Here is a 27,249-nt window from a genome sequence, read left to right on the forward strand (position 1 = left end):
GCCACCCACCCCCCCCCCCCGCCGCTCTGACTGACAGCCGCGGGCGCCAACCGGCAGCCGTAGCATCGCCTCGCCGCGCAGGAAAGCGGGAGGGCGGGACGCGCCCGCCCCGCCCCCGTCGCGGTCGGCTGCACTGCAACCCCGCCTCCGCTGACTGTTTGAAAGCAGGCGCGCATGGCCGCGGGAACATGCCCGGCTAGCTGATTGGCTAAGAGGTCGACCAATGGTTGCGGCCGTTTCGCGGCGGGGCGGGGTCTCCGCGTGACGCTGCGGGTGCGCGCGCAGGGCGGGTGAGGGGAGGTGTTCGGCGGAGGCGCCATCTCGCAGCGAGACGTGGCCGTTGCCTGGCAACGCGCGATGGCGTGGTCGGAGAGATGCCCTGGTGAGGTCACAGCCCGACGGGATGACGTCATGTGACCGGGGGCCGGTCCTCACGACAGCGTCATGACGAAAGCTGACTGGATGGCGCGAGCATCTCTCAGTTCGGAGCAGCAGCGTGGCTGGGCCACGAATTACCGCCCCTCACCTCACAGAGGAGCGGCCCCTGAGGGAGCTGCCTGCAGCCTGTCCTCTTGCACGGGAGGAAACCCTTCGGGGACACTCGGCCTTGGCCCGGTGAAGCCTCACGGGAGTGCAGGAGCAGCCAGGCCACACACAGGCAGCCTTCCCCAGGCAGCCATGCTAAGGGAGCCGCTCTGCTTCGAGACCTTGCTTTAATCTGTTTAAAAATTTAAAAGTTTCTCTGAGCGAACAAACTTCTTACATAGAATTGCCTGTAGCAAGCATTCGGGGGGAGGGGGGGAGGTTTAAAGGTTTTTCGAACAATGAGTGTTTGTTCAGCGATGAGGAAGATATGTAACAGCTCCATCTGGTGACACTTGCCCTCAGCACTAATAATGGTGCCTGCCTGCCCTAGCCCCAGAAAATGGAAGCTGTGGTAGGAGGGAGGCGTTTGGGTCATTTGTTACAACATTTTTATGGATGGAAGCAAACAGATGTGTGTGTTAATGTGTTTCAGTGAAATTTACAGGAGCTTTGAAAAAGAACGAACATGCTATGCCTTGTAAATATGACATTATAGGCAAAATTAGCTATTTTTCCCAGGGGTGTCTAGTAACCATTAGAATAGAGATTAACCAGTTCTCCTCGGCATTTTAACAAGCCTGAAACAAAAAAAAAGTCTAAATGTGCCTGACAATTCATACTAACTTTCTCAAGAACAGTATTTTGGAAAACTTTCCAAAATCCAAGTAATTTTTTTTTCTTTTTTAGCATAGTTACTTCTTCTAAGACTTCTGCACAGGAGCTGATAGTTTACTTTACCTGAGGTGGCTGGTCCACGGAGGCTAAAAGCAGCATTAATAACTAAGTGAAGGCACATAAATGTTAGAAACCAAAAACTGAGTTCCTAGTTCTGGCTCCAGAAGAATGAATGTAATTTATTCTAAGAAAATGTCTGTTGTCTGTAATGTATGGATGTGTTGTGTTTGAATTGTATCTGTAATTAGTTGGATTCTTTGTTTTCTCTCACATCAAGAGATTTTGAGATACTTTTCTATTGCACTAGCACCCAATTATCTCCCTTTGCTTCCTTTTTTCCTTCACAGTTTTGCTTCGGAGACATACAAAAGATGCAGGAGCAACAAAATAAAGATTCTGGTTTTTTCTTCTGTTTCAGTTAGTGATAGTCCAAGAGGGAGACTTTGCATCATACTGTGATCCAATCATCACACACTGGCTCTGGATGTTTTTATGCATTAGTAAAGTGAAAACTGGTGAAGTGAAAAGTCCCTAAGTCGGCATCTTGACTGGCAAAGTCATACAACTTTGGTCTCATACTATCACAATTCCAAATGCTATTATTGTAGTCCCAAGTAACTTCGATTTGTACTAAAAATAGAGATGGAGTTCTGCGCATTTTCCTTCTATGACTTGTCATAAAATTCAGCTTTGATACAAAAATCAAAACTGCCCTATGCAGGTCTTTCCCCTTGACATGCCACAGAAGTAGCTATTTTTGCTTCATTGTTTGCTAAATAAAGTCATGTCAGGCACATTATGATGTTCGGTAAACCGTGAGAATAGAAAGGATACTATATTAAAGGATTTAATATTCCAGTTACAGTTTCTTGCCAGCTATCCTTGCAGTGGCACAAAGCTTGAGCATGAACTCTTGCTGGGGGCCTTCTTCACAGGGGAAAACCTTGCATAGGATCAAACAGGCCTAAGCTTGAGCTTCTAGTCTGAAGGCTTGAGGTACCAATAATGCCATACTATTAGCAAGGAAACCAACTGCTAATGGTTTAAAGCTTCTCACTGCTTCAGTATAGGTAATTGAGTATTTTAATCATGATATTATCAAGGAATGAAATCTATTTTATGCCTGTTAGCTGAGGATAAGATTAAAGATGGTTTTTAGTCAGCTCTAAGTGTGGCTCTTTACATCATATTTTCCCCTCCAAGGAAGCTTATGTCTTCAATAATTTTATGGGTATATGACACCTCTTGTTTTCTAGAGGAAAGAGCTTTTACTACAGTGTCCCATTTAACATGAACACAGGCAAAAGAACAGAATGTATTTTTTTTATAGTCGAGTCTTCCAGCAATTGCTGAACTCCACAACAATTGTCTGCCTAATGGAACAGAGCTGGTGGGCTGGGAGACAGAGAGAATGTCTCTGCTCATGCCAGAAGACATTGCTTATCTTAAAGGGACAACTTTCTCAGGCCATCACCTGGACTACCAGTTCATTCCCCAAATCCCCCCTGCCTTCTTCAGTTACTTATTATCTTATTATTCTTCATCAGGAAACCCAAGAAATCACTGTTCACTCTGAATATAGGATTGTTCATATTTAGAGTATTTATTGTGGCAAAACAATTCATAGGTTTCCTTTAAAAGACTTTTTTCCATGTTAAGGAACATATGGACTCTACGTGAAGAAACGGAAAACCATATCTTGTTTTGGAAAGAACACTGAATAAGGGCACATGCAAAGTTCAAAGTCTTTTAAATAGTCTTCTCTCAAAATGTATCGTTAGTTTTGTTCAGCTTCTCTAGTTTGTAAACAACTATGTAATCAATGAAAATATATTTAGCCTACCTTTAAAAAGAGATGTCTCCAGTAATAATTGGTAATAATAGTAAAATCATATGCAAGACAAAAATATTAGGATCTAGCATGCTTGTCCTTTAACAAGTTCTATTCCAAAATTATATTACATATATTAATTTCAACTTTGTAAATGTTGCATAATCTCAAATCTTTGAGTAGTCAGACAGTGATAAAAAATTACTAAGAAACTGGACAACCTTTCTGTATTGTGAATGCTATTCATTTCAAACATTACTTGCTAGTAAAGTGCTGTTACAAGCAAAACAAAATTGTTATTGTCTATTGAAAGCAGATGACATTTTAGTAATATTCAAATTTTATTTGTTTTGGCAAATAGTTAAAAGCTTAGACATGTTTGTTTAACCACCCAAAACTAATTCAGTATAAACAATATTAGTTTCCAATATTTCTATGCTAAAAGGCACATACTAATGTTCCAGCAGTTCGTTCAAGTGAGCTTTTGCATGTAAAGGTTTAATTGTGCTTTTAAATAGTTACTGATTCAGTATGACCTGGAAAGTGACATTTGTGCATGTCTAAAATACTGCCTCACAAATGAATCTCACACTCTGAAGGTGTAATTTTGTTAAGATTAAGATTATATATATCTATATAACTATGTTTGTTGATCTCTATAGATCTACATAGATATACACATATACATATATTCATACATACACACACAAAAGGGTATCTTCTGGAACAGCAGCAGAAAGTGCAGTCTATACTTTTTTGAATTGCCTTCATAATAGACAGTTCTCAGTACAGTTTTCAGATATAAATTGTCTTGGGATTTGTGAGATCCAAGGGATTATTTGTGATACTGCATGTGTCCAACATTACTCTCTTTCCTTACAGGCTGCTTCAAGCTCACTTCACTTCCAGAAGAGATGATTGGCAAATTATTTTCCATGTGATACTGAATAAGATGACCCACACTATCAAATATATGGTCTTTGGTTCTCACCTAATGAAAGAAGCAAAAGAATATATTGATGGTTAGATTGTGCTTATAACTGGTTGGATGTGAGCCCAGCACATTAAAGTCAAAAGGCATTTAAGCCACTGAACTCTCTGGAGTGGGGTCATTAGGCTGTAGACAGCAATTCAGACCTATCCTTTGACCTGCCTTTAGCTGACATGAAAAGTAGAGGACCCAGTTAAAGAGACTGTATGTAGAACTGGGCTGATTCTGCTATGGGGAATGAAACAACTTTTTTTTTTTCTCCACAGAAAAGAGATTTTTTTTTCCCTAAATCCCACTGAGAATTACTTTTCTGATTTACTCTCTCCCCTGAGAGACGTCACTCAGGAGTGCTCTCCTAGCCCTAGGCAGAAGCAAGTAGAATTGAAGTGACAACAAACCAGCTCTACCTTTGCTGTATCCAGAAGTGTGTTACTAATCAAATTCATTATTTAATGTTAGAGTTATTTTTCTAGCAACATAATAATGACTCAAAGGATGTATTAAGTGTATACACTAATTATCAGCACCTGGACTAACAACAATATTTAAGTACCTCACTTCTGTTTCCATGGTACTTTGGTGCTTACAAGTTCTTGAATTGAACTTTCAAACCTACTGGAGTCACTGGCTAAATTTAAATTAACCTGGATGGAATCAGATCAGTTCTACTTCCTGGAGTGCACCCATACATTTTGACTGAAATATCTGAGCAGCCCTGAAATTTCAGTATACGAAATGTTCATACCTTGCCCTCAGGATCCACCAAGAGCAGATGCTTTGCTTGCCCTCCCTGAAGTCCACTGAGAACATACTGACCAGGTGACGTTGTGCTTTCTCGCACGAGAAAATCCCCATCATTGACTAAGAGGCTCTCTGCTGCTTTCCTGTTTAATTTGCCATGGTAACAATCTTCATTCTTTAGCTGTTGCTTTATTTGTGGCAGAACACAGAGACCAGCTGTGTTGCTTGTGGCACTCTGCTGAACAGTTTCCAGTAACTCTAAAATTAAATGAAAGGGAACGTATGGGACACTTCGCCTAGAACTTCATCCTAAAAGGATGCGAGACAATATTTTTTATAGCTTTTAAAAAATTCAAATGGTTCAGTCTTGAAGCTGTGATCAAACCAACCCTACAGACTGTAATAATATGCACACATGAGTGCTCCCAACCCTTCAGTGCATTAGGTAAAATTATCACACCATCTCCTCCCGTACCTTAGATGGGAAAACCTTGGGTCGCTAGGCAACAGAGATTGGAAACAGGAATTTTTCTTATGCCTTACTGTTTTGGGTTTGTATTTCTTTGGTTGTATTAAAAAGTCAAATCTTCCCTGTAAAAACAAGATTTTTTTTTTTTTTTAGCCACTTTTTTTTTTTTTTTTTTTTTTTAAGATCTAGTTCTTCCTTAACAAGCTCTGAAGAGATTGTCATGGATCATTGGGAGAATCATGTTGAGTGGCTCCAGCTATGTGCGGGAATGTAAGACAACATGGCCAACGGAGCCAGAAGGGAAGGATTACAGCATGATGCATCAGTTGTGAAAAAATGAACAATTACTGAATGTACTAACAAAACTGGGTGGTTTGGGACATAGCCAGGCAGACTGCAAATGATTCACAGGCAGGATTTTTCTAACGAAAATAAGAGGATACCACTTCTTCAATGGAATTGTGCAACCTAAGGCTCCTCAGGATATAGCCAGTTCCTTTTTAGAGCATAATACAGCCCCAGGCTGGAAATGTCTCAATGGTCACAGACTTCCTATACTGTAGTTCTGTCCAGTCCTTTGCCCACTTTCTTGCGTGGAGCCAGCTCTGACAGAGAAAACAGTCAGTGGGAAACCATAAAAGGCAAAGTTAATAAATAAAGTATTTTCAATAAGGAGGACAATCAGTAGCAACTATATAGTCATTTAATGGATATCCACCACTTTGAGTCTGTAAATCAAGACTTAATTTGACATACATTTAATAGATACTACTGATCAAATAGTTTGATTTAGAAGTTATTAGATGACATTCAATGGTCACTTATGCAAGAATTGAGAAAAGATGGTCATAACAATCCCACTATGACCTTGCATGCTACTGCCTGTGAAGCAAAGGCATCTGAGGCCACTTCCACCTTGGAGTGGTTAAGATCTTGAGCATACAGAAGAACCCTCTTCCTTGAGGTATGGTGCAGTCCCAAGCTTTCACATCATCTTAAAGACTGTCAATCAGCTACAGAAGATAAAAGGTTACTCTGCTTGCTTACCATCACTACTTTTACTCTTTAATCCCCTTTGTCTTGAATTTAACAAGCAAAAAAACCAACCAGGATGGCTTTCTTCCCCCCCGCCTTTTCTGTATTTCTTATGGGGAAACCAAAATCTTTCTCCATGCACACAGATGACAAGACCCCCTCTTTTCAAAGCTTAGAAAGATACGGTATTGCAATGGGAACCTACTGGCCTGACGCAGAGGGCTCCCATGGATCTGTGCTGTTGCTGTACCACGGGCTGTACAGACTGCAGACTGCATGGTCTGTGTGTTGATGTAACACGGATCATCAAAAAGATCTGTTTTGTAGGCAGGCTTCAATAATGTTGCCTCTTTTTTTGTCTTCTGTGATCTTTCACCACAATTACCTGCAATTAGTATATAGTATGCACAGATTTCCTTCTTTTTTTTTTTTTTAACCTCAAGTTAAAATAACTGTAAAAGCTGAAACAGGAACATTGTTGTTCTTATATATCCCACTGAAGTCATACAGAAGGAAAAGAAAAATTGGCAGATGAACTCGTTTTTCCTTATGGCTAGAAGGCACAAGGTACACCACCCAAAATGAGTTAGACTAAAGTTTTCAAAAATGTTCCGCACTGGTTCAGTTCTGCTTCAATGTCAGCAGTAAACCCCTCACTGGTTGAAAAGAAATTAATACATATGACTTTACAGAGATACAAGCCATATACATTCTTTGTTGCAAAACCCTTTCCTTCCCCTCTGCACCACAAAAAAAGCTTGTGGGAAGCTGAACAATTCTCTCTTGCTATTCTGGTGGAGCAGGGAAGATGGAAGAGGTTGGCGCTTTGTGGCTCTGCCTTGAGAGCCAAAGCCACATCTGTCAGGTTAAGATTGAAGCCTAGGAACAGGCTAACAGAATATCCCCTGCAGGGTATGAAAATAATAGCACTTCAGCTAGCCAAATAGCATGCATATTTTTGCTCTTTAGCAAACGTTTTATTCATAGATCTATTCATTCATTCTTTTATTTGTTCACCCTCTCTTTGTAGAAACCATTTGATTCTCTTTTCCTTAAATCAGAAATAACACAAGAAACTGAACTGTCACCTGCAGACAGCGTAATAGATCACTTTAGAGCGTGCAGGTGGGAATTCAAAAAGGACCTCATTGTGCAGCGAAAGAGATGAGCTGGGGAAATGTGCTCAGGGCAACAGCTGTGGCAAGGGAAGTCCTGAAAGGGATGGAGGCTGGTGATCTCCTGGGGTCCCAGAGAGCAGGTTTTGCTAAAGGTAAATTGATCTCGGGCACAAAGGCACCCAAGGCAGGGGAAGGGCACAGTCACACTGAGAAGCCAGTGACGCTGGAACCAAGGGCACAGGCCCTGTTGGAACAACTGCCTGATGCTGATAGTTTGTGTCTCATCGAGCATTTGTAGGGGGAAGGGGTATTTTCAGAGACTGATAAGCAATGAAGTATCTTCCTTTTTCAAAGGGTATGAAAGAGAATAAAAAAACAAAGAGCTACTGTACAGTATCATGACAAGTAAAACAAGTAAGTCTGCCAGCAGACATGAAGATAGATTAGTGGCCTTTAGAAAAGCTGTAAGGCTTTTTTGTCTGCCCTTCATCTAGGGAACTAGAAATGACCCACTAAGTAGAACACTTTTCACCATTGTATGGAAAGCCAAGGGACAGCTCTTCCGATCAGCCTGCCTTGGTTAATTCTGCATATGCATGAGAAGGAAAAGAGAGTACATACCCACAGTTTTGTTTTCTTCTGGACAATTTTCATATATATTGATGAATGTTGGGCTGTCTGTCTGTACAAAAATTGTAAAAACAGTCACATAAAGTAGTCCCTTAGAAATCTCAGGTAACTTTAAAATATCCATGCACCAGTTAATTGGGATACAGGTAACTAAACATATCTTCTTCACCAAAAAATTCCTATCTCCTCAAATAGTATTTCATGCTGATACTCTTCTTTTTACAGGGCATCATGTCTGGACATACTCCAACCTCACAGAGGCCATTAACTGCCCAGTTACGTATCTAAGGTTTAGTATATACAGTGTAACTCCTAAGTAATAAAGTTCAGGTTTTCTAATAAATGTTCCTTGCAATAAAACCAAGAATAAATAACTACAGGCATCATGGTTTGAAAGTGAAATGGTCACCAAGTTGCCTGAGCAGCACTAGAAGGTCATCAGAACTGAAAGGATAAACAAAAGTAACACCCCACGGAAGAAAGGAATTTGCATTTACATGCTGCAGGGTAACTCCCTGCAACAGCTCTGACAAGCTTCAAACGCAAACTCAGGATATAGTCAAACACCTTTTTAGAGAACTGTTGGGGAGGCAGAGACCAGCAGGCCCACAGCCGAGATGTAGAGTATGCTTGAGCCTAACAAAGCAAAAAATGGATGGAGCAGTAGCACAGGAATGCACAGGAACCTGGGAGCAGTTGCCACCAGACACAAATAACACTTGGGAGCAGCAACTTTTTAGACAGCACCAACCGGATTCCAGCGGGCACATTCGAGTGCGCTCCCTCTGAGCAAAGCGGTGGTGCCTGCTTCCCTGAGTGGGGAAATGCTGGTGTTTCCAAGAACTCACACAGCAGGCTTTGAAGTCTGTGCAGCCAGTCCGAACCTGGCTGGTTTTACTCCCTGACTGATTGGGTTTTATTCCCCACTATCCCAGACAAGAGCCACAGATATACGCATCTTTCGCTGCTGTGGCTGATTTAACAGAGCCTCTTGAAACACTCCAAAGGTAATTAATGTTGTATATACATTGCAATCAGTTAATGTTGTATGTATAGGCTGTAAGCATAATGGACAGGATGAAATATTTATCAGATCACAGAATCAGGAGCCAGGAGGTCCCAGATTTTGCAGATGTTCTCTCAGACAAACCATTTAAATCTGTATCTATTTTCTTCTCACAGCTAATGAGTGAACAAGGGAATATTACTTGGTCTCCTAAAAGTACTCTAAGGACAAACCAGTTAATATTCAGAAAGTGCTTTGGGATTCAATTATGTACTAAGCATCATTAAATCTAGCCTAAAAAACCCTTTCCCAGGATAATCAGGACCTGGTTCTGAAGTTAATGCCATGCTTTACACCACACTAACACTTTATTATTCATTCCCATAATAGGCAGTGAATAGTTATCCCAGCAGATGATGTACTTACCAAGCAATACTGCTTTTTGCACTGTATAAGACAGTTAGCCCTTTGGTCTGTTTGCACTTTCATTCGCATGTCTAACACTCCACCAGTGGGAGGCTCTTTCCCTGGAATTTCGTTGTAATATTCATGATCCTCCCTCTCCTGTGAATTCCCAGCTGATCCATTAGCATTTGCTGCCTCGCTGAAAAAATACGGAAAAAAAAAAAGCAACTGATGTAATCAACTGCTTTCTAGTGTAGGCAAACGTCCCCAGTGTTTGGGCATCGCACAATACACAGGTTAGCCATATGGAGGCTGTAAAGGGCTTTGGGTCTGAACTTTCAGAGCTGTTTATTTTTCCAGTTACTTCTTCATGAATTAAAAATGGAGTCATCACAGTTTGGGGTGCAGGGAGGTACTGTCATTTTCTTAGCACTGAGCAGCCCAGGTCCCTTTTCTTTGACTTGAAATATAAGAGCCACCTACTGAAACTTTGACAGAAGAGTGCCAATGCATCGTTCATTAAGGTGTTCAAAATGTAGACCATAAAACTAATTCCCCTGGCTTCTTGTCTCAACTGTATAAATCTAGAGATTGCCGTAGCGGGGACAGATACTTACAAGAGACAATTAAAACCTCATGGCATTTAGTTAGACAAGCCTGCAACTGTTTTAGAAAATCAAATATCGCTACCAAAAAAAAAATAGTTTTCCTGAGTGGAATGTACCCTGATTTTAATAACCACAATCAATATAACTGTTCTGTTTCAGCTTGAAGAAAACACTGAATTAAACAAAGGAGAGCATCCAATGTTTTTCTTGAGATAAACCAGAATGATGATAGTTTAAATGTACAGCTGATACACTGCAAAACAACTAGGTGCTTCCTGTACTGTCTCCAGTCCCGAAATAAAAAGCTCATCTCAAATCTTACTTCTCTGATTAACAAGAAAATAATTGGATAAAAGGCCTTGAGCAGGAAAGAGATAAAGTTCAAGTAGCTGATTATGTGATATGCACTGCAAGTATTTGATTATGTGATTCATAGTAGTTTGGAAGTGAGTGACTCATTCACACAGCAATATCTGACTCGTCTGCCTAAGGACAGTTCTCTGAGGCTGGCTGTGGGTTAGGCTCAAGGAGGGAATCTTAATTAGCCTCTTCCATTTCTCCTTGCTCTGATTTACTTGTGGCATAACCTAGCAGAGTTTCATAGGAAAGGCTCTTCCTCTGGTTATTGTCCCCAGGGAAAACAGACCAGTATTAACAGTGGAATGGCAAGAACCACTATATACGATGAAATAAATATAAACTGGAGCTGGGGCTGCTGTTATGTAATAAAACCAGTTCTGTTGCATTGCATCAGGCACTGTACCAGTGACACCGTCTGCACAGCGACTCCCAGTGCTCAGAACACACTTCAGCAGCATTACAGCTTTACCTACTCATGGGAGGTAGCAAGCAATCAAATTTGGCGTTACAGTAACGAAAAGACTGAGAAAAATAGGCATGGCTAATCTGTGAGGGGAGCCATAAATTAGAGCAAGAATTGTGTCTCCAGTGCAATGGAAAAAGGGTAATTGAAATGGGGAACTGCGGTCCAGAAATTAATCTAGGCCCTATATTTTGAGCAAGGAGCAGAGGACAGGGCTTCATACTTTAAAATGCCAAGTGGTGGCTGTGTTTATTTCAGTACACGAGGCTGATGTAAGTCACGCCAGGTGGAATCTGAGGCTGCTGCCAGGACATGAGCAGAACAGCAGAAAGGTAAATTACAATAGCTTTTTTTCCCCACCACACACTTTCCACAGCTGCAGCAAGCTTAAACTTGGCATGGGTCAGGACTGAGCTCAGTGCATGTGTGTGCGTGTGCAGTATTTAGAGAGCTGAACTTACCTGGGCAGAGTAATTTGAACATTTGTTCAACTTACTTGCATGACTTAAGGCTGTTTTAGCTAAGGAACAGTACAGCTAAATCTGCGTTATACACCTGTACAAATGTCACAGAAATCAATGGAGTTTACTGGAATAAGCTCATTTTAGTCTACTGTACTCTGTACATACAGCATAAATCACAATTAGCATATGTCCAGGAAACATAGCCAAAGCATCTTATTTATGGATCATTCTTTGGAGTATATTTTCCTGAAAAGTACTAAAGAGAAGGAAACCTGTGCTGACCTTTCATTAGACGTAACCAGGCCGGACGGGTTCTTCAGGTACTGTTTGAACCGAAGCTCAAAAGCCTGCCCTATGGTGTTTATCACCTCCTGCGCCATCCCATTGGGACATTCCAGTATGTGGCATGCTGCAGAGAGACACCTTTAATTAAGTAAATGCACTGTATAACAGAAAATAGAGACACAAGCTATATTGCTTACAGCAGAAAAGCTGGGCATGAAATTACGTACCTAGATAGCTTTAGGACATTATACAGACTGAGATTTTTGATGTGTTAAGGAAACTGCTCTAGGTATTTTTTAATCATAGTAGCAACTTGTACCTCAATAAAAGAAACTCTCCATTTACGCTTCCTGCATGGAGTGCTCCTGTATCTCCTTTTCTCTCCCTGCCTGGCAGTAAGCAGAAGCAGGGGAGAGAACCAGCCCTGCCAGTGTGCAGTTCTCCTGTGAAACAGCATGAAAACACAAGTTCAGGTGCTCTGGCAGCCTGGGGCAGGGCTCTCTCGGGGCAAGACCATGCTCCTGCCACCAGTCCTTGTTCTCATGCACAACCTCAGGAAACTCACTCCAGTGGAGAGTGCCCTGTGCCCAGGACCGGCTCTCCCCTCTGCAAAGCCACCATGAGAGAGCGCTCACTCAGGGATGGTGCTGGGCCAGCTGCCAGCCCTGCCTGCAGGCTGCCAGGCTACAGGAGTTCTGCACATCCCAGGATCAATACTAGGACTTATTGGTGAACTCACAGGGCGCCCTAAGTCAGTCAAAATAGCAGTGATGGAGCTACAGGAAGGTGGCAGGCCACACTAGAAGGCTCCAGCCCAGCTTCTCCAGAAGACATCCTGATCTTCTGAGCCATCCACGGCACCTTTAGAGGGAGCTCTCCTGTGAGCTGCCACTACCAACTTCATAGCCATGAGCAGTGTCGCTCTGAGAACTGTCTGGCATGAAAGAAGCAGCCAAAGGCCAGTCTTTCTTGTACTGCAGGCAAATAATGAGAGTGATGGAAAAGGACTTTATCCCCTGGGTTAGCCTCCAGAGGGGAGGAGGTCTCATACAGCTGATTATATACCCCACTCTGCCTTCCAGCAACACACCCAGCAGTCTGGCTTAGATGAGAAGGCTCATTCACTACCCTTCCCTCAGCTGGAAGCTGTCCCAGAGCAGGGCAGCTGCCTACCTGGCCAGGCTCTGCCTTTCCTCCCCAGGCCAGGCCAGCTTGGGAAGGCTACTACCCCTGCATGGAGCCAGAACCTAGTACAGCTTTAGTCTGACCTGCAGATTCTCACTTTGTTGCACAAAGAATATGACATTTAAAGCCACTGCCTGCATACCATCACCCATATCAATACAGGGAAGTCAAAAATTGTACAGAATATCGAGCTGTTCAGTAGCTTTTTAATTTTAAACCTCAAACAATTCCTTGGTACAGATAAAGCAATCATATAAACATGTATAACAATCTGAAAATTGTTTCCATACCTCTCTGATTAACAGGATCTTTTGCTACATATGCAACATAGTCTGTTGTATCCTATAGGAAAGAAGGCAACAGATATCTTTAAAGTTATCATTATGAACAATCCTACCACCACAGCAAAGCAACTGCGTATGGAGAGATATATTTTTAGCTTTAAAAAGTGTGCTTCTTTCAGAGAAAACAACTGCAGGTACTAGGAAAGTGGGCTACAGGAAAGATCAGTGACACGCTGGTAGCTATCGACACCGTAATCGTCCCGGAATCTTTTTCTTGTAATAAATGCACTAGACCATTTGGCATTCTTTGAGTCTTCAATAAACCATGTATTCAGTTCCAAACTCTGCAACAGGAGTAGAAACACAACTGGTGCCTCATCAGCAGGCAATGCTGCTCTCTTCTGCTGCTCCCACGAAGCTCGAAGCCTCTCCTGTGTAATGTGTTAGGGCTGCATGACTGCCAGTCACAGCTCTTAGCTGGGATAGTCCTTATCAGTATCAGTGGAAGATAAAATAGTGCTAATATACTGCCAAGGACAAGTTAGAATATTTCCGATTTATAGCATGAAGATTGAGTTTTGAAGGCATCTCAGAGAAAAGTTGATCTTTAAAATACTGCAGAATACAATAGGTATCTGATCTCAGTTGCTGCTGCCTGATTTTAGTCTGGCTACGATCAGGTTAAATTACTCCGTATCTCAAGGCTGCTGCTGAGATCAGACAACCTCAGTATAATCAGTTGTCTGTTTCAGATTCTTTTTCCAGCCAACACTGAAATAATCCTCACTTTTTCTAGTCAAACTGAAAAGGGAACTGGAATAGAAAAATTAACATTTCTAGTCATACTGCAAAAGCAGAGAGTCACTTGATAATTCACTGTTATAGTAAAAATGGTGAGGTAATGAATAACATTCTTTTAATTATTAAAGATGCATTTTGTTATTTTGGATCTTTAAGGCGGGATGGGGAAAATGCAATTCACAGCCTAAAGGCATGGCTCTCTTGAGGGAAGATGCAATCAGCTGGCAGGAAACAAGGCCCCCATTTGCAATATGCACAAGAACAATCATTTAATAATTCACAATGAATGACATGAGAGGCAGGTCTTAGGGCCAGCAGAACTTGTCCTAGATATTTTTTTTTAAATCTCCAATGTTAATATCATTAAAACAAAGCAACCTAAATATTTCTTATGCATTTAGTGAACTCAATTTCCTTCCTTTTCCTTTCAGGTTTTTCTTAAAAGTCCATAAATATTTTAGGATAAATAAATCAGATCTAGAGAGCAACTAGAAGCAAAAGTAACTGGAGCAGTACACGCTATTTTTATATCTTTGTAATGCTTATGTACATGCATGGATGACTTTGCTTTAAAATAAAGCCAGAATAGGCTTTATTCTCAGGCAGAATTTGCTACTCCTTAACAGTGCCGAGCAACACTGAACTGCACTTAGACCCTGAATGTGGGGGCAGGTGGAGAGCCATGTCCTGTTGGAAACTATGTCCCATTTTAAATGTAAAGAGAATTTTGGAGAAATTACCTGAACAAGCCGCCAAAATTGCCCATTATGTCAAGTGCCACTAGATTTATAGTTACCACCGCTGAGCAAGACCTCCATTTGACATATTCTCCCAGTAGGAAAAGTGTCACCAGCTGCACCACCAAGCCCATTTCCTGCAGCTCATCTGTGTGCAAGCACATCTCTTGGTGGTCCCGCCATTAACCACTGACCAAACCCAGCCCTGTGTAGCCTGTCAGATCTGATGGGATCACTGTAGAAGACCAATCCAGGATAAGCACATAAAAAAAAACTTTAAAAAGGTAAACAAGCCCTGGAGAATTATTCATCCAGCCCACTGAAAAGAGGTGTGAAAACACATCCCTCAATTTTCCAACCTTGAAATGTTACATAAAGACAAAGTAGACAGCCAGCATCTAGGACACGGTACATACCTCAAAAACAAGTCAGCTTAAGGACATATTTAAATTGTTTAACTATCAAGAAAACTGGAACTTGGAAACGAAGCATTGTCATGCTGAGCACAACAGCGTGCTAGCACTTGGAGCTACCTGGAAATCCATATCAGGAAGGGTCTGCAAAGCCCAAGGACTGTACTGTACCGTGTTGTGTATTAAGACAGCACAGGCATCGAAAGGTGAAATTTGAACTTCTTAGAATCTCAAAACGCCTTAAACTTCAAATCGGATCTTTAAGGATGTAGTACTTTGGCACCAGGCCTGTACTGTACCTCCCTTCTGGGTGCAGGACTGACAGCACAGACCCTGCACACGTGCTCCCTCCCCACTGCCCAGCCCAGCTCCAGTTCTCGGGCAGCTTGAGCAGAGCAGAGCAGCTGGGCTCCTTATATCACCCACAGGGCCCTCCAGAGAAGATCCATCAGCTACACAGGGCCAGTTCCCAGCTGTTTTCCCTTGCCTGCTCCTAAATCCAAAGAGGCAGATCTGTCATCTTCCAGTCAAAGCTAGATCTGGCTTCTACCCCACTGTTACCAAGAGCATGACCCACAGCCTTCTCTTTTCCCTGTTTCACAACAGAGGAACAGGGAGACATTTAACAAAATTGAAGGGCAGAAAATTCAAAACTGATTAAAAAAATACTGTTTCCATACCACATGGAGTGTGAAATTCAGAATGGTGGCAGGGCTGGGCTAGCTTAGGTTTGAAGAGGGAATAGGGCACGTTTATGGATGACAAATTCCCTGCTTATAAACATTGCAGTAAAGAGTTTGGAAGAGGATAGAAAACCTCGTGCTTGAAAACATCAATCACTATGATACTAGGAGAAAAACCCGTATCTGCAGGAAGAAGGTTATGTCACATCTGTCTCATCGAAGCTGTTTGACTGAAAATTAGTCTAAAAATTTAGAGGTGCCAGTGCTGACCACTTCTGTGACAGGTATTGGATTACAGGGACCGCAGAAGTGATGCAATTCCTATGTTCATGTGTTCTTATTTTTAGATCCCCAAGTCTGAGGGCTTTTGAATGATCTGAGGCTCACTGATGGGCAACAGGGAAGTTAACTATATGTATCTATCAAAGATCCACTGAGTCTCGGTACCACATCTCCCTTCCAGTCTCAGTTCCTGACTTTTCTTGTATTACTGATCATGATCCAGAAGTGCAGTGTACTCTGTTAATGCTTGTGGATAGGAAGGGGTGAAGCAAAGTACTTGCAGGTACTTATATTCTCATAATAATTTCATTATACCTGCGGAAGTATATCTTATAAATCAATACTTACTGGGTCACCTCCAGAAGCAAATGAGATGGACTGCATGTGATGGTTGGCAATAATCTGAAAAGCATGACAAACTAGTTAAACATGCTCATGTGCCACAGATTTAGAAAACAGCAGAGCACATATCTTCCTAGAGCAAGCAATTAAGTTCATGACAACCCAATCCATTAATAAATGCACATATCATTTGTGAAGGAAGGAGATAAGAAAAGGAATATTTCTGAGACTAGCCATTCATGTTTAGTAATGTCTAGATCCCAAAGTAATCTTCCTTCAAGGGTTTTCAGAATGAATTCAACCACCAACTTCTAACCTGATCAGTATGAAGCTAAATGAGACTTTGAAAGGAGGAATAACTGGAGACGTTGGATGCATTTACAAAGTTTTGAGATATTAATGCATTTTAAAGTTACCAACAATTTTATTTAAATGCCTGATGTATATAATGATGGTGTTTTTACAAACAGGCCCTACTGATATTCTGCTCATATTCTCTCTCACCACTAGCACCAAACTGTTACCTGGTAGAAATTTCACTAGCCAGATCAAGCATCAACTGTTCTTGGTTTCAAACACTACCTCATCTCTGAAGACAAACTGTCTACAAATCAAGTGCAATAGATTATGCAGGTGTGAACACAATGAAACATGGTGGCAGCGCAAAAAGAGAATAAATAGGATTTTCCATTTGCAAAGGTCTAGTAATGAAAGACCTAGGAAGAATTTCAAGACAGCGTCCTGCACTCCCACATGTGCAGTGACTGGGCACATCAGTGTATTTGGAAAAAGATCTGTCCAGCCATCTTTTAGTCCCGTTACAGATAGGAACAGGTTAAAAGGGCCACACTTTAGCTGCCAACCCCCAGAGTTTTACCTGCTGTAGGGAAGCCCTTTGCTGCTGTACCTGAAAGGAAGGGAAACATGCTGCCATAAATCCTTACTCCTCCTAGCACAGAGGTCCAGGGGACAGGAGACCCTTGAATAGCTTTGAATGACGCCAAAGCCAAGCTCTGACTCAATACTTTTATCAATTTTTTTTTCCCTAGGACTTGTCAGAAACTCCAGTTGGGACTAGTGCCTTGTTTATTAGGCACTGTACAGGCAGACACACAAAGAGAAACAGTTTGCCAAGCACTTAAGGATCCCTCCCCATGGAAGACACCATTGTAAACAAAAAGGGTATATGTGCTGCATGTCCAATTCCTCCAAAGTGCTCTAATTTTTAAATTCACAGGCTTCATGTAATTCAGCTTTACCAGGCATGCACAAGAAGACTAAAGGGTGCTGCTTTCTCTTCAAAGCACTCAGCCTTTCCTTCAGAAGCCACAAAAGGAGGAGAATACAGTAACATGGAGAAAAGGACACTGATTTATATGTATCCTACCTGCTGCGTCTCAACATTAATCAAAGTGAGGCTGCTTGTTGAAATGGTCAGTTTTATATTCACACCAGAAAACTGAAGGTTACTTTTGCCAAGTACAGAAGACAGAAACTTCACTGGAGGCTTTGAACAAAGAAACAAAAGAAAGAGGCTGTCAGCTGTGTCTGTCAGGGGCAGAAACGTATCAAAGTCAAGCAGATTTTACGATATCTTATTGAAAATTTCAGTGGAGCAAGGATAATGGCTTGATCAAATGCAAATAGACCTTCTAACAAATACCAGCTTTGAATACAATACTTGTAGGCATGGTTTTTATGTCAATAATGGGAAAAAATTTTAAAGCAAAATCCCAGTGATCTAAATGTTATAGCTGGCTCAGTAATTCAGAATGTGTAATTTTCCTGCTGAACTCTGCTTCATTTCCTGGGGATGAAGCATTTCTGAGTAAATCAAAAAATTCTCTCACATACTCATTTTTCAGGAGCAAGTTCATTCCTCCCAAGCCCCACAGTTACCGAAGGGAATCAGTAAGTTCCACCAGACAACCCAACAGCAGTCACTGATGTTGCCCCTCATTGCATCCCTGTTATTTAATAAGTGATCAGCCCATTAAACACTGTCATTTTAGTTGTGCTTAATTTTTTATATAAATATAGATATAAAAATATATCTATATATATAGTTATAGATATAAATAACAATCAGGTTATCGTCCAGTGAATGAGCTCCCTTTTGCAATCAAAAAAAAAAAACAACCCTCTGACATTTTACAAGCCAGAACCTAAAAATTGTAAAGCACCAGGCACTGCAAAGGCTGCTAGGAGCAGGAACTCTGGGCAAAGCATTAATCCTGAAGAAAATAAGGCAGGACATGGTCTCGGCCCCAAACCAAGCAGGCTAAACACCCTGCTACAAGTGCTTCCACACTGTACTGAGTTCGGGTGGATTAATGTGCGCTAACTCCAGCATGGACTGAAGCCTGTTAGGGAATCATGTATCCAGCTTATGAAAAGCAGATATAGAAAATTAATCATTCACCTAAAACAGTATTTACCTTCCGCTTTTTTATAGCTCCATTTGTACCTGATACAGCTTCACACAGTCGGCTTATTGCTTCCCTGCAAATAGAAAAATACAGCACAAACTGTTGGATCATTTCACATGCATCATCTGTAACAGGGCCAGCAACTCTGCAATTTATTGTTATCATCCCACTTAAAAACACTTAAATCTTCCAGAAGGTTTTTCACAGTTGTTTTTCTTTCTTCTTTCCTCCCCCTGTTAAAAAAAAAAACACCTATTTAACAAAACACAATGATTCAGCAGCCTGGTTTGTGTTGATTCTTTTTCTCCATAAAACACATCAGTTTCACCTAATGAAAATTTGTTTTTAAAAAAAAACATCAACTAAACACAAGGAACTCAACCTAATGCCTTCAAATCCTTTTTCTCAGTACAGTTGATAGGTCTTTTGCTGGCAGGGAGGCTCCCCTTCCTCCCTTAATCCTTCTTATTTAGAGCAGCAGGGTGCCGTGATTGCCTTCCTGGTGTTTGGGGTTTCTCTTTTTTTTTTTTTTTTTTAAAAAAAAAAAAAACGGGTGGGGAGGGGGGAGGTGTTGTCAGCTTCTCCAGTTCTTTTTCAAATCTGAGGACTCAGGTTGTATCTTTCCATCTCCGGCGGGTATTTCCCAAGCTAGACGTCCTTTCCAGCCACCCACCATTCTCTACAGGCACCTCTCAGTTAGGGAAGCAGAAGGGCAAGGCATAAAGCTCTCACAGTGTTTATTGGTCTATACCAAAGACAGCTACATCACACACTTAATATAACATAGTGATGCGCTGCACCTATTTTCCACACTTGAACAAAGAAAATTCCGATATATGCTCAGGCAGGTGACTGGTTTGGACATACAGTGGAGCACTCAACTGCCCTGACTGAGGTTAGCACAGCAGCTGGAAAAAAAACTTTTGCTGGCAGTCACAGGCTTTCCCTGACTGATACTTACTGTTTTGAAGTCAACGGAAAAAATAGTGACTTACTGGGCTGGGATGTGCTTAGCAAGCTTCCTTAACCTTGCCTGGACAGCCCGGTCCGCGCCGCAGCTCCCGACCTCTCCAGCTGCCCTGGCCCTTTGCCACGGGGCTGCGGGGCGAGCTGTGCCGCCGGCCCCCCATCACCCTTTCAGGCTTCGGTTCCCACACCGGGTGATTTCATTTTGAGGCTGTAGCCTCAGCCTTTCTCTCAGGGCTGAATTCAGACTTGGGCTTTCAAGGGATGGGATTTTGTTTTGTTCTTAAGGGGAAGGGAATTTGTTTGTTTGTTTATGTTACTGGATTATTATCCAAAGAGATAATTACGAAACGAGCTAGTTAGGAAAGTTTGTCTGTTTTCAGATCCCGGCATGTGTGTGGGAGGAACACACCGCTGGCCTTCATTTCCTGAGAAAGTTTTGGTTCAGAAGGGCTAAAAAATATCAGGAGACCAAACAATGGCAAGAAGCTCTGGCCAGATACATCCCATGAAGCAGAGGTGCCCCAGCGAGGAGTGTAGTCCCCCCAGGACCCAGGGGGGTCATGCCTGGGGAGCAGATCAGACCGCAAGTAAAGCCAGCACAGTGCTGGTGAACCGCAGCATCGCCACTGCTCCCTGCTCAGTGCCCCATGGACATTGCTACGCTGGTGGGCTACGTGCTTAAAGCACTGAAGATCAGTGATGCTACATCGAGCCTTCACGTCGGAGAACATCCTGAGAAATTCAGTCTGGAGACTGTCAAATGAATGACGACCTCATCCATGGCAAAATAATAAAAATGTAATTAATATGTTCTAAGTGAAAACAGCAGGGAAGAAGAGGAGCCTCATTGTGGGCTACACAAGATGGGTAAGAAACACAGCCTTTTAAATATTGCCTTTTTTTAGCCTTTTAAAGCAAAGCACTTCTCCCTACGCAGCTGAAAACATGCTTTTGAAATGAATTCCTGATATCTTTCTTGTTTAGCTCCTGTTCTATTTAGCTGTTACCAGTAGAAAGGCCAAAACTTAAAAAAAAAAAAAAAGGGAAAGGCATCCTACAGGATGATCTTGCAGATTCCAATAATCAGCTTGGAAAATGAGAGCTCATCTTCTCATTCAATATTAAAGGAAATTAAAATCAGAGCCAAGACATTAAGGCTACTTGGAGCCTTCAAGTCTAGCTCTACCTAGAAACAAAACCAGATACAGAACAAATTGGAAAAACAGGAAATCATCTATTTTGGTGACAAATGACTTCTCACACACTTCAGGCAGCCCATGTGGAATATGGAGTTGTAGGCAAAGTTGCCAGCAACAGACCCTGTTCTTGTACAAGCCAGTGTGGTGACTGCCCACTTCACCACACTCCGAAGCACTTGTCCAGCAAACGGGAACCAAAAAGTAGGCAAATCATTTCTACTTAATAGTTTCTATTACCTCTCTTTGGTAGAGGAAATCATCTTCTCACAGATGTTTCTTGCTGCATAGCTCTGGGTGGTTTTCCAGGTGACCTAACAAACCTTCTCAAATACTATTTTAAAGGTGTGAAAAGCAGCAGTTTGTAACACCTTGCTGCTACAACTGAACACTTCTAACCCTAGGTCATTTCCACAGGGCAGGCGGACCTGAACTAGAAACTGCACCATATATTAGGAAGAAAAGAAACTCTGGATACATCCACGATAAACTGAAATCAGATTTACTGTATCTGTGCTTTCTTACTGGAAATCTGCTATTAATTCATTCTTAAATGTTCATTTTCAAACAGTTGCTTGGGCAAGTCTCTGCTTTTAGGTCTGCTGGATGGCATATACCCGTGCATAGCTTGCGTAGTTAATTGCCTTGTTCCTGCATGAATGTGCAACCTTATGAGTTCTGGCATTTGCTTGTCTTCTTGATATCTTCCAAATCTGAGGCAGTAGCAGAAAATGTGGCCTTGTTATTCGAGTCATGTTGCTGCTTTTTCTTTCTCTCCTCCTTGTCATTCATCCCAAAGCAAAACACTTTGGTGTTTTTTTGTTTTTCTTTTAAATCACCCTGAATGAGATAACTCCACTTGCATACTCTGCAGCAGCTCTTCTCAACCCTGGGAGCCACAGAATGAAATTGGGAGAGCTGTGAGGAATTAAAGTTGTTCTTGTAGTTTAAGCCAAAGAAAATCTCGCTCCTCAACTCCTCAGGAATCTTCTGCCATTTGAAGTCGAGTCGCTGTCTGTCAGTCCTGCAGTGCCCACATGATTACAAAAACTGGTCATTGTTTCATTGACACAGTTTTCACTTTCCGTAGTGAATGGAAGAGATTTGGGTCGGCTCTTTTCACCATCCTGAAAAATATTACTCTGAAGCACTTTGGTCCCCTGGGCTGTCACCAGCAGCAGACCTACCGCAGAGGCAGAGGTCCTGCTCCTGGCCCCAGCAGATGCCCATCCATTGCAGGCAGAGTTTCCCAGGGGTTATTCTGCTGGGCAGCAGTTCAGGGAGGATCAAGGCTGGCACAGTTCCCTGGGGGCACCGATGTGGGCTCCAGGAGGTGGGGAAGCAGGACCATCCCTCTTTGACTGGGACGCTGAGGCTCCTGAACACACAGCTGTAGGCAGCTCCCCACCTCCTGGGCCGAGATGCACTGAACCGGGACAGTGCCACAGCCCCCATGCCGCTGAGTGCTGCGGAAGCCAGTGGCACAGCGAATTTTTGCTTTCTCCCCCAAAAATCTGGGGCAGCCCCCCAGCCCCGCAGGGCACTGCTCCCTCTGCTCGCTGGGTTAGCAGCCAGCCACCCAGCCAGGCTACGGCCACTTGGCAAGGGCTCAGCAAGCGCTGGGGCAGGAGGGAGTGACAAGGACAGCCCCGTTTTTGGCATCCCTAAGCCTTCAGATCAGATCAGCTGTACAGTCCGCAGGTTTCCTCTGGGTCTGCACCTCTGGGGCGAAACCTGCAGCAGACACTCCTCCCCACTCCTCCCCAAGCGTGCAGAAGTGGGAGAGCGCCATGCTAGCAGTAACAGTGAGCCGCTTTGTTTATTGTTCCCCCAAATGAGAGCAAAAAACATGAGAGATGGGCTGATGTAAGCAAGTAAGCATGCTGTTGAAGATTTGCTTTTAAGCATCTAAGGCTCTGCCTACACTATCTAACAGAAAGGGATTGTGTAGCTCAACAAAGTTGAAATTAATCTTCCAAACAAAGTCAGCCTTCTTCCACCAGCCCTCCCCAGCAGCACGTTTCAGGCACCCTTTGCCCTTCGCTGCCTGACCATTTTCAAGTTTGCAAGTGAATGCCCCGATCTGAGATATGGAATCCCTTTTCCCATAAATGCCCAAATACAATGACTAATAATAAGCTTGATTTAACAGAAGTGGGAGATGTGTAAGAGGAAAAGAGCCGAAGGGCTGGACAAGGGAAGTGCACATCAGGGTCCAGCAAAGGCGGGACCTGCCACAGCACAAGGCGACAGCCCAAACACATCTTGTACGGAAAACAGCAAGCACAGCACAGCACGTTTATGGGTGACCGTTCAAAAAAATACAAAGCCTCTCAAGGAGAGGAACCTGTTACCCTTATTGTTATTTCTTGGTGTTACTCTTGTCATCTACACGGAGCTTGGGATCACAGATTTCTGCAGAATGGGAGGAATGTCCTAAGAGCTGGAAGAGCAAAATGCTGTGGCAAAATCTCCTCTGCCAATCTCCTCACCGCAGAGCCACCGAGGGCAAAGAGCACCTCAGCGCCTGGCCCTTCCCTTGCTACGCTGTGGTCATTTGGCCTGATGTCCATACGACATCTCTGCACCCCGTGGTCATTCATAGCGCTGGAGAGGCCACCTTCTGCCTTCCCCAACCCTGTGCCTGGTAAGCGAGTGAAAATGCAAGTCCAGCAAGAAACTAGAAAATTAATCCTCCATGCTCATCTCTTTCGACTCTTCACGGCACTTTGGCAAACATAAGTTTGTTGATCTTTCCAACATTCATGTGAGGTAGGTAAATAATAGCTTTAATTTTACTGATCAGGAGCCTAAGAATGCAAATACACATAAAGCAAGGCAGGGAGCAGACATAATTAGAGACCCTTTCTACATCACTTTAAAACAGAAGATGCCTCTTTGTTTAGTGAAATGCCATCAGAGTAAAAATATTTTTTACCCCCAGTACAAACAACAGAGATGATTAAAATGGGAACATTTCCAATAACTCCTTGGTTGGTACATTGTGCATGCCGTCTATAAACTTACTCCCCCAGGAGAACAATAGGGGAATAATCAATGTTATCTTCACTCCAGTCAGCTTGTAATCAATCAAACTTTAAAGTTTGCATGCATGAGCTCAGCACTTCAGCATTCGGTTTGCAAACAGTTTAAGTTTTGAATTTCTCATGCACAAAAGAGCCCGTTAAGGTCAGCAGTGGCATTTTTTTAGGTGATGGAAAAATTTCCATTGTTAAGTTTTCACATAGCTCTGGTTAACAAAACCTTACTATTTGGGCCAAATTTAAGTTGGCAAGCTCTTGTCACACAGTAATTCATATTCATTATTTTCCAGACAAACCATCCAAAGCTCTGTTTTGTAGGTGTAGCAGCATATGTATTCTGCATCTTGCAAATGGGAGATAACCTCGCTCTTTGGCCAAGGCTGTTGAAGAATGCAGCGGCTTCGTCTGAATGAGCCGGGCTGATTGCTTTGGGCTAAGTGTACTCCATGGCTCTTTTTGATTGGTAAACGACTAGGCTGAGGGAAGTATATTTGTATCCCAGGCACTTCTCCATACGCACATGCAGGAACTGGGTGAGTGTGTGCTTATGCTGATTGTAAATGTCAACAACCGCTGATTTTGAATACAAAACAAATCGGGCAGCTTTCGAGTGTGGTATATAGGCATTTAAGGACTTGAGTTTTTTAGTTTCTTCCTTTTAGCTGATAAGTCTGGGAGCCAACAGGTAGAAAAGTAACACTTATCTCTTCATGTTCCTTTCCTTTCTCCAGGATTTCTTTGATACAAACACTTGAGGAAGCAAAGGAGCATCTGTAAATCATCCACCAGCAGGAAGGAAGAGTTGGGCAGGCACAGGAAGCCTCAACCACACTCCTGGCATCCTCAGCATGAACCATGCCAGAAAAATAGCTGAGGGGAGGAGGGAACAGGTCTGAGGCCGGGCCAAAATACTCTGCACACACCCACCCCTCCAAAAAGCCTCTGGAGGTGCCAGGATGCCGGGTGGCTGCTGGGGCTGCCCGGCAGCGCGCTAGTCCTGGTTGCTGGACTGTGAGTACATCCCAGCAGCACGCAGCGCTCTGAGCTGGCAAGAGGGTGCTTATTTTGAAAACTCAAACACTCCTGCACTGACAGACTTACAAGAATAAACGTAAAAAGAAAACTGGGCTTTTCTGATCCTGACAGGGCATTCCACCAACCCCACAGGTGCATACATTAATAATCTACACCCAGCAACTGGCAGCAATCTGCAACAGAAGTTGCAAACTTCTCAAAAGACCACAAAATATTCCACATTTAAACCACACTCAGTTGTATCTGAGAGCAAAATATTCATCTTTTTCTGGTTTGCAGCCTGGAAACTTAGGCCTGCAGTACAGTTGGAAATGGCTGTATTTCAACATGTTTTCCTTGTGACTCTGCTTCCAGCTGAGCCTGGCCTTGGTGCAGATGGGGTCAAGCAATGTCACGCATCTGATAAAAATTCATTAGATGACCTTGCTAGATTGAGGGACCCATGGCACTTTCTGTGTCGGGTGTGAAGCAGCGTGGCAGAGGCCTGCGAGCATCCCAGCTCGCCACCTCGGCCACCCACAACCACGGCAGCACCAGCAGATTTACCCTGTGTCTCGGGTGAGCTGTGCAGGCAGCGCTGAGCCCAGTGTGCATGGCCTGGCTGCTGCCGGTACCCAGCTCGCTGGGGTTGTCTGTACTGTGCTGTGACTGCAGAGGGAGGCTCTCTGCATCCAGAACAAGAACTGGGAGAGAAAGTAGGTCTGTGGCTGAAACAAGCCATTTTCCAATGCGAACAGCCTATTGTGATGATCAAATAATTCAAATCATCGCTTGGGAAAAAAACAAAACAAAACACACAAACTCCTATTCAAAATTGTTTCAGAGCTTGGCACGCACCCTTGGCTTTATACTAGAAATTAGCACTAGGGATTTTCATTCTTGGGCTGAATTTCAGTTTGATACCACCTACCTGGTGACTTGCGTTCGCGTGCCAAAGTCCAGGGACCTCATTGACTGCAGCACTTCAATACAGCCCATGTACTAGGGAAAACGAAGAGAAAGGAGGACTTTGTTAATACCTAGCACACAGGTAAGAGGAGGATCACAGAAGGAAGCAAATGTGATTTAAGTCCACTAAGTATATGCAGAACCACAGCCTAAATGGAAAATCAAATCAGCCATCTTAAAGCTGCTTCCTAAATAGATCTTGTTTTACTGAAAAGTGTAGAGAAGAGCAATAAAGATACCAGTGCCTTCAGCAACATAGCACAAAAAAAGGTAAAGCACTCTGGGGATACAAAATCCAAACATTCCTTTTTTCCAGTTCTGCTTAGTCTCACTGATTAGCCTGTGGCACTGAGCTGGGAGGAATATATGAATGTTGGAGGGAAATTCCCCAGGAGCAGAGGGGCTCTGGAAGCCCCACGGGACCAATGCACTCAGAGCCCCCGTGCAGAAGAGCTGAATGTCCCTTCAGAGCAGTGGGAGGCATTACTAGGCATGAGGAAAACCACTGCCTCCATGCTGCTGCACGTCTGATGACAAATAACCTCTGCAGAAGATGAAGGAGGTAGCGTTGCAGTTCCAGCTCATAGCAACAACTCTAAAGGGCCTGCACTACAAAGTGACCTGCTTTAAATCAGAGGCTGACTCCCGCACTTCCGTTGTATGGGGCAGAGCTGGGGGCTTTTTCTATACTCGTTTGGAATTTGCATAGGACTAATTTTCAGAAACATCAAGAACGTGATGGCATGTCAGCCCATAAACTCCTTTGATGTTATGCACAAACCTATGGAACATTTTCGTCTCAACGAAGTGGGCTTGGCTAAGTCTATCTACTGAGTTTACCTCTTTCAAAACATATCTTACTAATTCCTTCAGCATTTCTGTTGATACCCATCTCTCTGCTGTTGAAGCGCTCCAACATCTCCATTTCACATGGCTGCCATAGGTCTGGGTCTCTCAGTTTGCATCCCTTCTTCCACAACGACTTCTCCTGGAGGAAAAAGGGCTTTTGGGAGCATCCTGCAGTGCTCACACAGTGCCCGTGGGCTGCAGAGACAGCCTGCCAGCGCAGACGTCTGCTGCAGAAAGTCAAAGCCTCTGGGATACAGCAGATAACCTGGAAATCTCAGGCAGGGACACACATACTCTGTCCTCTTGTTCTGAATGGACAGAGGAAGCACTCTCTGTCCAGAGAAAGGTACTGTATTTACCTCCTCTGCCTCACTTTGCCTATGAAA

General features: G+C 43.1%; 1 protein-coding gene across 1 annotated transcript in view; it reads right to left on the bottom strand.

The window, feature by feature from the left end:
• Positions 1 to 2,852: 2,852 nt before the first annotated feature.
• The window catches only part of SHC4 (SHC (Src homology 2 domain containing) family, member 4), a 33,200-nt gene continuing 8,803 nt past the window's right edge, over positions 2,853 to 27,249 (bottom strand). Inside the window, exons 2-12 of the mRNA XM_010571872.1 lie at positions 25,977 to 26,047; positions 18,832 to 18,895; positions 17,781 to 17,900; positions 16,400 to 16,453; positions 13,142 to 13,193; positions 11,664 to 11,790; positions 9,508 to 9,685; positions 8,067 to 8,127; positions 6,533 to 6,712; positions 4,828 to 5,081; positions 2,853 to 4,082 (exon numbers count right to left, since the gene is read on the bottom strand). Coding sequence (XP_010570174.1) covers positions 3,927 to 4,082; positions 4,828 to 5,081; positions 6,533 to 6,712; positions 8,067 to 8,127; positions 9,508 to 9,685; positions 11,664 to 11,790; positions 13,142 to 13,193; positions 16,400 to 16,453; positions 17,781 to 17,900; positions 18,832 to 18,895; positions 25,977 to 26,047 — 1,317 coding nt within the window. The 3' untranslated portion in view covers positions 2,853 to 3,926. The remainder of the gene's footprint in view (positions 4,083 to 4,827; positions 5,082 to 6,532; positions 6,713 to 8,066; positions 8,128 to 9,507; positions 9,686 to 11,663; positions 11,791 to 13,141; positions 13,194 to 16,399; positions 16,454 to 17,780; positions 17,901 to 18,831; positions 18,896 to 25,976; positions 26,048 to 27,249) is intronic.

This window comes from Haliaeetus leucocephalus, unplaced genomic scaffold, assembly GCF_000737465.1.
Source record: "Haliaeetus leucocephalus isolate CR32 unplaced genomic scaffold, Haliaeetus_leucocephalus-4.0 Scaffold339, whole genome shotgun sequence".
Taxonomy (NCBI): Eukaryota; Metazoa; Chordata; class Aves; order Accipitriformes; family Accipitridae; genus Haliaeetus; species Haliaeetus leucocephalus.